At 41.1% G+C, this 11,784-nt stretch overlaps 1 protein-coding gene across 1 annotated transcript in view; it reads left to right on the plus strand.

Annotated features, from left to right (window-relative positions):
• Positions 1-10,675: 10,675 nt before the first annotated feature.
• The window catches only part of PRKX (protein kinase cAMP-dependent X-linked catalytic subunit), a 75,967-nt gene continuing 74,858 nt past the window's right edge, over positions 10,676-11,784 (plus strand). The window contains exon 1 of the mRNA XM_072427464.1: positions 10,676-11,311. Within this exon, the coding sequence (XP_072283565.1) occupies positions 11,122-11,311 (190 nt within the window). The 5' untranslated portion in view covers positions 10,676-11,121. The remainder of the gene's footprint in view (positions 11,312-11,784) is intronic.

Below are 11,784 nucleotides of genomic sequence, written 5' to 3' on the forward strand. Positions count from 1 at the left end.
AATTACACATCAGCAAATACTTCAAATAGTCAAAGCATTTCCTTAATAACATCAGAAAATACAACTCATGTTTCCAAATGACTTCATTTGGTGCCACATCAGTTGTTCAACAGCCTGGATTTCCATCTACGGTGCAAGGGCAAATTTACCATAAAGCGGAAACGTTACTTCCGCTGCCAGATCAACCACCAAAATTTCTACAACTATATTTTATTGAATACAAACTAATAGAAACCTACATCTCGGAAAAAAATTTCAGATTGTCTTAAAGTTACAAAGGATGTTTCAAGAGCACAATGTTCCTATTAAAACATTTAAAACAGCATTGGAACATATGCCATTAATTTAGGTTAATTTAATTTATAGTATCCTAATTGTATATTCTACTTATACCTTTAGAACTTGTAAAAAACATTGATTTAACACTATAGCTTTATTTGATTCCTTTTCTTGTATAATATAAAATTGCAATAAATAAATACCCGGGCGAGTCATTTTTGGCCATACTAAGAATGGTACAGATAGGAGGTAAGTATAGACATTTAGCATATTCATGACTGTTAACTACGTCCTTGTGAATAATTTATAATAACCATAAAACTTTATTTCCCTTTTAAAAATTAACCTAGCAACACGTTATACTGGTAAATTAGTCCCAAAGGGTTACAACCTGTTAAGAATTCAAAAAGATCCCTGTACCATTTCTCGATAATATCACCATGTTGTTACAATTATACAACAAGTATAAATGACTTGAAGTTTGAAGTATAGATGACTTGAAGATTGAAGCTGTTTAACTTGCAGATTTTCACCCACAAGAGTAATTAAGAGTTTCCTTCATAAATACCAGTAAATGGCAGAGCAGCACAAACACCCACAGTCTTGCAGTTACAGAATCTTCAGTATGAGCACAAAACAGGATTGGATGTACTACTCTGCAGACTGATAGAGAAGAATAGAGTGACTCACAGAACAGGTGTCCAGTTGTACCGCTTCTCAAAGCTGCAATTACATCCAAGGCAGTCTTAAGATTTGGAAGAAGATTTACATCCTACATAGATGCATTTAAACAAAAATAAAACAAAAATAGTAACAATTCACATCAAAAAATCTGCTCCACTGGCAAGTCCTAAGATTGAGATCTCAAAATCATTTCTGCACCAGTTTACCATTTTTTATTTTATTTCTTTTTTTTACCATTTAAAGGGGTAATTCCTTCTCTTCCTTGTGGGAAAAAAGATAAAAACAATTGTTACTGAATTACATACCACATGCTCTTTAGCTCTTTAGCTAAATATTCATCTGTAAATATTTTACAAAAAAGAAGGTTAAAAAGAGTATATGTGTTTTTTACTAAAATATTTAGGTAAATTCCATGTATTTTTAGCAATTTAGCAGAAACTGTACAACTCTTTACCATTTAGTTTTTAAATAAAATTAACTAACTAACATTAATCTGTTTTTGTATAATTGTATGAGAGCAATATTTTAATGCGGTCATATGGTGTATTTGTTTTCCTGCAAAAGCACCTGGCTATAGACTAGCTTTTGTCACTGAATATGTGATAATATTTTTGATTAGTGGAAACAGCTTGTTTTGTATTATATGAAAATAAAAACACAAAAAAAAATGCATGAGGATAGACATATGGAAGCTTTATATTATAAAATGCATGGACTTCAAAAATACATTGTTTGCAGTAGAATCTATTCCAACTAATGCTTTGTATTATGTTTAAAAATACAAGGTGCTAGGAATTGATGTAAGAGGTGGACTGGCAGGGACTAGTATCAGGACAGGTAGCTTTGTCTCACTGCTTCATACAGAGAGGAACTTATTGGTGCTGGAGGGGACATGGAGGCACTGTTGGCAATATATCATAGTGGCATTGGAGTGACATAGTGGCACTAGGGGGTCGTAATGTTGGCACAGTGAATACTGCTAAGAAGCACTCTAATTGGAACTCTGTACTGTAAAAAAATGTAATAGGAGGACATTACTAAGGCTACCCAAATGTAAGAAAATCATTACTTGGTGGGAGCAAAGCACACTTATCACACTTATAGTAACACCCTATTATCACTACTCCTACTTTAATTTGGCCATGCTCCCTTTTAAAATTGCCCTCTCAGTTTCTGTCTGAAGCCCCATACATTATGTATCCTTGCATACAGTTTCCAGTGACAGATGAATGAACAAGCACTCTTCACTTAACACCCTTCTGTTCTATGGAGGAGGGGGGCAAGCAAGCAGCACCCCATTGTGCCCATGCACATAGGAAAACATTGCAGTCGTTCACAATTGATGGTTCAATAATGCACCCTGGCGTCGCAGGACTGCTGTACAAATATTAGATTTTCAAGCACCAATGTCTCTGACGATAGTTTTTGGGAGACTTTGCATGCATTCCTCTGCCAAAAATTTCTGAGTTTTTTGCATTTTGAGTTTGGTTCTGCTTTTAAGATTTTAGGAATCAGCCTTGATTGTGAACAGCTATTCTAAGTAAACAGCTATTATGTGGTGCTGAGGGTTAATAAGTATAGTGACTGTGAGGGTTACTAATAAAGCCATCCGGCTACAAAGAAACATTTTACAGGCAGACATTGAACCTCTTCAGGCATTGTATGGATTACCATGTACAAGTATTGGTGGTTTACCTCTCTCACATTTTAAAGCAGTGTTAATGGATATGGAACGCAGTGTTTGAATTTTAAATTAGAACATATAGAACTCTGTAGAACAAAAGTGAAGCCAGCCTTATATCAAATGGATGCTTAAATAGATATGTACATTATTGCTATATCTCTTGGGAATTCTAGCAGTGTGGTACCAACAATGTACAGTAGTTAATTTTGACATGTATGTGCGAGAGAATATTATCCAAACAGACCAATCCTATTATTATACTGTGGAAATGTATGTCTTGATGTGGTGTTTCAGATAACTTATTAATAATTTTCCCTTTCATACTGGTAACATGTTTTTATTGTTTAGCACCAACGTCATTTTTTTGTTTTAGCAGATTTCACTTTCCAACCTTTTAACAAACTGAAACTACAGAGAGTTTTGCTACATAGAGTAGTATAGTACTGTCAACAGAAAAGTCACTGAAAAAGTATGGAATTGTTAAAACTCTTCTCAGCTGACTTTTACCTTTTACCATATGTCTCTGAGATGCAGCAGAGAGAGGAGCTTTTTTTCTAGACAGATGCCACCAGAACCAGGACCAGAAATGGTGAATATCCCGTTGGGACACAGATAGCAAGATTTCAACAATCCATCCAAAAAAATAACTTTGAGGTATGACTCATTGGTAAAAGACTAGTGGTAAAAACCATGGCGTTTACCACTACTGAGTGCCTACTGTCCATAGCTAGGTGTCTAGGAGTGATTTCAGGCCAAACCACCTGGCACATGTGCTCACTGATCCATTTCTTATGCAATCAGTTCCTTTTTAAAGCATACCTAAACTCAGAAATTTTACTTTACATAAAGGGGTAGATACCAACTTTTATGTAAGGTAAAAATTATGTTGTTTTTTTACGTCACGCATCCTGAGAGTCTCTTGGGTGCTCCTTCTGCACATGCCTGAGCATCTCAGCCGAGATGCACAGCAGAAGAAGCCTTTTAGTTTAAAGGAAAAAAATTTGCCGATCTCATGCACAGTGAGATCGGCAAGTTTTTTTTCCAACTGCTTTTTCCTACATCAACTGACCCAGGCGCAAGATCGGGTTACGTAGGAAGAAGTAACAGGAGAAGATGGCGGCGCCCGGAGCGCCGGCTCCAGGACAAATGCCTTGACGACACAAGATCAGATGGAAGACACCCCCGGATAGATCGGACTGCCCTGCGAGATTGAAGGTAAGTTTTTTTTTTTTGCATTTTTTAGTTTAGTTCCTCTTTACGTCTATGGAAACTGCCTCTGGATGCAGCATTTGGGTGTCAAAAAAACCTATACAGCAATGCTATCAACTCCACCACCTTTCTAATAAAGTATAATAAACTGCTTATTTAGTCTAATGTCAACCATTCTTTGCAAGCAAGTTTAGGTGCTACTTTATTGACAAACCTTAGGACCAGAACAAAGTAGAGATGTTTGCTGAGCTTAGCAAAGAATTATTTTTTGAAGCCCAGGAGTGACTACTGGCTTCTTGGTCGATACTGCAGTCTTTTATTTGTTGAACAGAACTGGAGAAGCTATGGATAGCACCTATTCATCCAAACTCCATGCTATGGAGCACCTCTTATCGGGCTCCTGAACACTGCCTATTGGCACGATACAGTTCATTAAACAGATTTGGTTACACTGTAAAAGTAAATTCCGACTGACATCAGAGGCCTCATTACTTATGTCCTTTTTTTATACCCCGGAAATTCGGGACAGCACATCACGCCACATGGCCCACTCATGGCACAACAGTCTGCTCTTTCACTATAACCAGATGCACCCTTGTAAAAGAAGACTCCTTTCTTACCAGGAGATTCAACAAAAATGTAAGGCTACCGCTATCTCATTTTACAGTTACCTACAAATTAGGCACTATGCACAGACATTAAAAGAACGATCTAGTATTTCCCTCTCCTACCTCCTTTGAGAGATTGTGTATTGGCGGGCCCTTGCAGAGAGGATTGATTTCATGAATCTATCAGATCCTACATATGGAGTTAACTTCTCCAGAGATGAAACATACCTATATGCATAAATGGGAACACATTTTAAGAAGAGTACTTCTGAAGGAAATCTGGAAAATGATATGGCACCAAGCCCAGAAAAGCTATAAACAAAGAGAACACATACAAAATATTAATGCACTGGTACTTTACCCCAGAGGCGCTTAAGAGGATATTTCCTACAAGTAATCTCTGTTGGAGGTGTGGCTTCAAGGTGGCTACCCTAGACCACATTTTTTGGTTCTGCTCACGCAAATTAAATGAACTGCTAGAAGGGCTGTTTGAATTGCTCATTCACTTAGACAAACTGACTCATCTGCTGGGGTTACCGATCCGTGAGCTATCCAAGCCTAATAAACGTCCAATGGCCAATGGATGACTCAGTCGAAACGAACAGTGCTGCTTAATTGTATCAAGGAAGTACAACTCATGGAGCAGCTCACAGCAAGGTTAAAAACCCGACTTGACAAGTTTGAGATAATATGGGCACCATGGGAAGCTTACATTTCAGCATTTACACGAGACCTGAGATGACCCTCGGGCACAGCCACTTCTAAGTGAATGATGCAGACATGAGAGGTTGTTACCCTATCAGATTACAGACCCGATCCCAGTCCTCTTCCCTTACTCTCATCACCCTCTCTCCATCTCTCTTGTTCTTTTTCCTTTATTTTTCTTTTTACTACTCAATTGTAAGTCCATGCAGTGGACATATGGGTTGGAATCTGTATCTGTTAAGTGTTCAGTGGCCAGTATATATGCCCTGCAACAATGAGGAACTCACTTCATTTGGACTACTATTATTCTTGTCATTATTACAGTTTATTCCTATCAGATGTCAATTGTTTGGATACTGTATAACACTAGTTCTAAGTGTAAACCCACTGTACTGACATCACAGTTTTGTATGAAAATATTAGTTGTGTATTGGCTTCCATACTGCTGTCACGCATAGTTACATAACTGTATGTTTTCTTTTGATTGTTCTTCCTTGTTTTCCATTTCTATGCTGTATTTGTATTTTATTTAGGCATCAGACAGGTCATTATTGCAGAAAGGTGCAGGTGATGTCTCTTCTGCAATAACCTGCCTGATGGCTCCAGGTTTCTGGCAAAAAAGCTGAGCTGCAAATGTGCAATGTCAACCTTGGTTGCCAGAATTCCTGGCATTCCTTTCTTTCATTAAATGAATGAAGTCACATCATCCCAGCCTAACCAATAAAGATTAAAGACAGGAAGTGAAGAATTAAACTCTAGGATTCATTTAACACTGCAGCATAATTACAGCATCTTTGTCTGATTCTTTAGGACTATAAATTCCTTTATTCCCCTGATAAATGGGACTTGTATGAACATGATAAACTAAGTAACATTTTTGGAGTGCCAATCATAAAATTGTCCTAGTGGTAATACTCTTTAACAGACCCCAAGTTTACAGCCCACTATTAAAGCAGAACTATCACCACCATTTTTACTTTATATAGGTATGCCACTTATCTAATGAGGCTTCAGGGCTGCTCCTTCTGCACATGTCTGAGAATAGGCGTGCACAGGAGGGGTGCATGCACAGTGAGATCAGCACTTTTTTTTTTTTACAAATACATTAGCATACATTACCCGATCCTGATCAAGGACCAAGCAAGACATCAGGATGATGTGGGACCATATGGAAGACAGCTTCAGAGAGGTGGAGAGATTTGCGGAAAAGGTGTAATTTTTTAATTTTAACTTTAGTTCCGCTTTAAGTGGATTTTTGCAGCAGCGAGGTAGTGATCAATAATTGGGAACTATGCACCATTGTCTTTTTTATAGCCTCCAATGCATTTCACTTTGGCCAAAGTTTACTTCTAATGCTACTGCAAAGTGGTGCTTATACATACTGTATATATCCTGCCAGCAAATCAGTACTCTTCCTGACAGTCCTAAGTTTAATAGCCATCTGAAACTGGAAATCCATATGGTTTTATTGCATTGCTTGCTAAACTCTGTTTTTTCCTTTTGCCAGGCTCATTCTTGCTCATATTACTTCTTCATGACTGCAAGTCTATGTTCTGACATGATGCTGTCTCACCCAGCAAAAAAAAAAAAAGTTTAGGTTTACCATTATCCCTGTTGGCCTCACTACCTTGTCCACAGTGGTAATGTTAACAAAAATAATAACCTGTACAATAACCTATAATGGGAATTTCTGAGACCCGTGGATGTGTTTTACACTGTGAATTGAATTGTGGAAACAAATTGCTATTACAGTTAATGCTTTGAAGATATGAACAGCTGGTTTTGGAATCAGGGGACAATGGCTGACTCATCAAATATCAGGGAGTGAAGAGATTCCAGCAGTTATGGACTTGTTTTGGTATCAGAGACATTGGATCTGACTCATCATACATCAGGGAGTTAGGAGGTTCCCTGTGATCTGTATGTTACATGGTATTGTTTCTTAATCTTTTGTCATTTTCTATTCATATGCAAAAGTAGCAATACTTATACTGCTGCACCTAAAGCAGAACTAAACCGAAAACAAAAACATGACACCTACCTTTATTCCTGCAGGTCCCTTGATGATGCTGGTTCTTCCCGCAATCCGGTCCCGCGTCGTCCTGTAATTCCTCTTTGTCCAGGCGCTAGGGAAGCGCTGGTTGCCGCCATCTTCATTCTTCACTTCCATCTTCTTCCTTGGTCTTCTTGGCATGTCACCCCATCTTGCACTGCACAGGTACGAGATCGGGTGACGTAGACGCTGTAAAGGGGGGAAAAAGAGAGCCGATCTCTCTGCGCTTGGGATCAGCATTTCTTTCCCTTAATAGAAAAAATGCCAAGATTGGGGCATGCGCAGGAGGAGCACCCAGAGCCTCCCAGGAAGATCTGTGCCGAGGCGATCAAGACTAAAAGGGGTGGTGCTGCACCCCTTTTTTTTTTTTTTTAAAGAAAAAGGTATTGCACTTAAAAAAATCAAAAAATAAATACCATTTTTCCTTTACATATAAGGGTTGTCTACCTTTTTATGCAAAAAGAAAATGTTGAGTTTAGGTACGCTTTAAAAGTGTCCATTTATAAGTTACCTATTATTGTAAGTGAGAGAAAGAAAAGTTATATTAGGCAGCAAATGTTTTGAAAGCAGGAAAAATGGACAAGTGTTAGGCTAGGTACACATGTGCAATAGTTATCGTTAGAAAAGAACGACTAACGATTATGCACGATATTTTGAATGATTGTATTGTACACAATTCTGTACATGTTGTAACAATACGATCGTTCAAATGTAATCCACTAATAGTGTACACACGCTAGATACGATCGTTTGAACGATCCAGGAAGTGATGTGTACTAGAGAAAGTGTACTGGAGAACTGCAGATCCGCGGGACGGTCGTTCGTTTTCAGCGACAATCCTTGTTCATTGGCGCCATTGTGCACTTTTTTGGTTAACGATTATCGGACGAATGGTCGTTAGACGTTCCTTTCCAACGATAATTATTGCATGTGTGCACGCAGCTTTAGAGTCTGTGAGACTTACCAAGGGTCATCCCGTTGTGTGGTATTATCAGTATGAAACGGTTAGTAGCTACCAAATGTGGTCCAGGGAAGGACAACTGGTAAACCACTAGCAGAATCAAAAACTATGTATTCAAATGTTTATGCTTTAAAGGCAAATGTTCCTAGTTATCCATATGAAGAAAATCTATTGACATATTTATATGAAATCCAAGAAACGGTTGTATTTAGACGCCCTGAACGGCACGGGACCGCATCAACAACAGCACTGGAGGGATTGAGGTGTCTGTGGAAGTAAAGGTAAATGGTATTTTTTTAGTTTAGTTCCGCTTTAAATAATGTGCAAATAATGATTGGATTAACAAAAGTTTTTTTTTCACTTTATTAGTGAAGTGCAGTAAAACAAAACAATATACTTTTATAATGATTCATGTTAGACCAACACTCAGGCATGAAACAACAGCTGTAAAGTTGGTAATTAGACGAAGTGAACCTAAATTCACCCATCATTAATACAGACTACAAATCACAGCACAAAGAGCAGCTAACTACACCCCCCCCCTTTTTACAACACACCCCCTGGTCACGTGACAAGTCTCTCCCGTCCATAGCGAGCCCTGAAGCTCTAGTAAGTGGGCTGCCTCTCCTTTCGGTGACCACGCCCCTTCTGGCAGCCGTGCTCCTGTGAATGGCTGCAGTTTGAATCTGCAGGAAAGGGGAGGAGCGAGGCAGCAATGTGCTGAAACAAACACAGAAAGTGTCAGTGCTATTTCCTTCACTGGCCCTGCACACAAAGACAAGCCTGTCCTTCATGGTACACACAGCCAGCATGGGACTCCCAGCACACGGGGAGCGGAGGAGACTTTGCCTGGCATCCCCGGCATCCCTGCAGATGTGCACGCTGCCTGCACGCCCCTATGTGTCAGCTGAGTTTCTGTATAGATGTGTATCACACACTGTTAGCTGGAAATGTGCAGGGACACTGGGTGCTTCTATGGATAATTACTCTATAGTACCGGGGTATTCCAATATATAGATCCCTGCTCAGCCACTTCCTGTTATAGGGTGACAACACTCTGTGCTTGTCTCCCAAATGTACCCTCTGTTGTCAGTATCTGCCAGAGGTCATCACAGTGATTGCCTGCAGTATAAACGCCAACTGCAACTTTCATTAAATCTATACCTGGCGATAAGAATAATCCTGCCATAAGAGGTCTTGTGCAAGCACTTCCTGTTACGGGGTGTCAACGTTCTATTCTTGTGTCCCAGGTTGTCACCATGGTTTCTGATGGAGGCTGTTTTACCATACATTACCCGGGCATACAAAAAGAGAGTAATGATCAGAATGTAGGACAAAAATTAAACTTGGCTCCTTCCCCGTCCTCTTCAGTGGCAGTGTCATGGAAGGTGAAGGGGCCATGGATACCAAGGGTAGGAAGCTAAGCACCCGACTCACCCCATCACTCATCTTTCATCAGGGAGTTACACAGCAGTCCTCACCCCTAAACAACAGTCATCTATTGGCTGATGTGGTTATACTCCCTGCTGTGTAACACCATTATGAATTATTATTATTAAACAGGATTTATATAGCGCCAACATATTACGCAGCGCTGTACATTAAATAGGGATGGCACTACACTGAGGGCAGAATAAACCAAGATGCCAGGACCCAAAGCGTACCTAAACTCAGAAATTTCACTAGACAACTCTTTTATGTAGGGCAAAAATTCTGTTTTTTTTTTTAAGTGCAACACCTTTTTTTAAAAACAAGGGTGCAGCACCACCCCCAACTCTTGATTGCCTAGGCGATTGTGAATGAATTGCAGCGCAAAGCCCCGCGGTATACCTATGTCAGGCATCCTGGGAGGCTCTTGGGTGCTCGGGCATGCACAGAAGGAACTTTTTGCACATAAAAAAAAAATTTGCTGATCTCACGCATGCACAGTGAGATTGGCAAGTTTTTTTTCATCCAACGTTACCCGATCTCACGCCTGGGTCGGGTGACGTAGAATGAAGAACCGCAAAAGAAAAGACGAAGATGGCGGTGCCCAGAGCACTGGCTTTAGGATGGATGATGGGAGGACGTGGGACCTGATGCAGGACAACCCCGGAGCGATCAGACTGCCCTGTGTGATTGAAGGTATTATATATCAGTGTTTCTCAAACTTTTTAATGTGAGGGAACCTTTGAAATTACTTTCAGGTCATCGTGACACGACACTTGATCTTAGCTAAAAAAAGCGATCCACTGCCGATAAGGTACCCCAGATATAAATACTATATTCACAGCTCACTGGGGCCAGTGGGAACAATGTCTATGATATATGGTGGGCTCTGGCCCCACGTGGTCATAGCTCATTATAATATACAATTAGCTTTCTGTGGTGGCTCAGCCAATAGGAAGTAAGGAGCACTGTCCTAGTCGGCACCACCAAGCGGCCAGCAGGGGGAGCATACCCATCTAAAGGGATACCGGGGATGCGTGATTTGTTATAACAACGGCTCAGCGGAGAGACAGGAGAGCCCTCTTCCCCATTCCTTTCTCATACGTCAGCCGCCCATAGTACTCGCTAAGCAGCCAGGGGCCGGCCGGGTGACAGCGGGGCTGCAGCTCTCGGTTCTAGGTTGGGATAGTTGTGTGTCCGGGGCTGTGATGAGCAGTAACGTGCAGCGTGCCATTGTGTCCAGCTCTGAGTAGCAGCAGCCACCTGCATGCCCAGACACAATGAGGGATGGCAGACTGATCAGCAATGCCACCTGCCCATGCCGGGCATAAGGAAGGCGCTGTAGATCCCTCGCTGGTCTCCTCGGGTTACTTTGCTGGCTGTCGGGTGATCAGGTGCCGGCAGTGAAGAGGACCTGTCTCCTGGTGATGCTGCATGTTACCTCCACAAGCTGACTCACCCCGTCCTATAGGAGCCAGACACTCAGCAGAGCTTTCACCCGCACATTCACATGGAAGCAGCCGCAGCCGGCTCGGTAAAAGCCAGATCTGGCTCCAGAAGTACGGCCAGCTGTGATGGGGGAGTCGCCAGCCCTAGCCCGGGGTGCCTGGGACTGACCGGATGTGGGCACAGCTCGCCCCCATGCCCCGAGCTCCAAACTCACTACAAGTTGGATGACTTTGACACTGTGGCCACTGTGGGTGAGTCCTGGAGAGCTTTCCATTGTGTAATTACTGCCATCAGCACACTGACCCAGGGAACAAGCTGAAAGCATATATATAATACCAGATATGTTACATATATCACAGAGGTTACATTTTACAATACCCATCAAATACCTGGTGTCAGAGAACTCTGTACATGTTCACTATATCTAGATAAAGTTTTATTATTATATTGATGATCATTGGGGGACTCAGAGAGAGGGGAGCCCCATTATACTGAAGGAGCTCCTTACACTGGGGGTCAGCCAATCCAATGCTCCATACACTGGGGGTCAGCCAATCCAATGCTCCATACACTGGGGGTCACCAAATCCAATGCTCCATACACTGGGGGTCACCAAATCCAATGCTCCATACACTGGGGGTCACCAAATCCAATGCTCCTTACACTGGGGGTCACCAAATCCAATGCTCCTTACACTGGGGGTCACCAAATCCAATGCTCCTTA

This window comes from Pyxicephalus adspersus, chromosome 1 (genome assembly GCF_032062135.1).
Source record: "Pyxicephalus adspersus chromosome 1, UCB_Pads_2.0, whole genome shotgun sequence".
Taxonomy (NCBI): domain Eukaryota; kingdom Metazoa; phylum Chordata; class Amphibia; order Anura; family Pyxicephalidae; genus Pyxicephalus; species Pyxicephalus adspersus.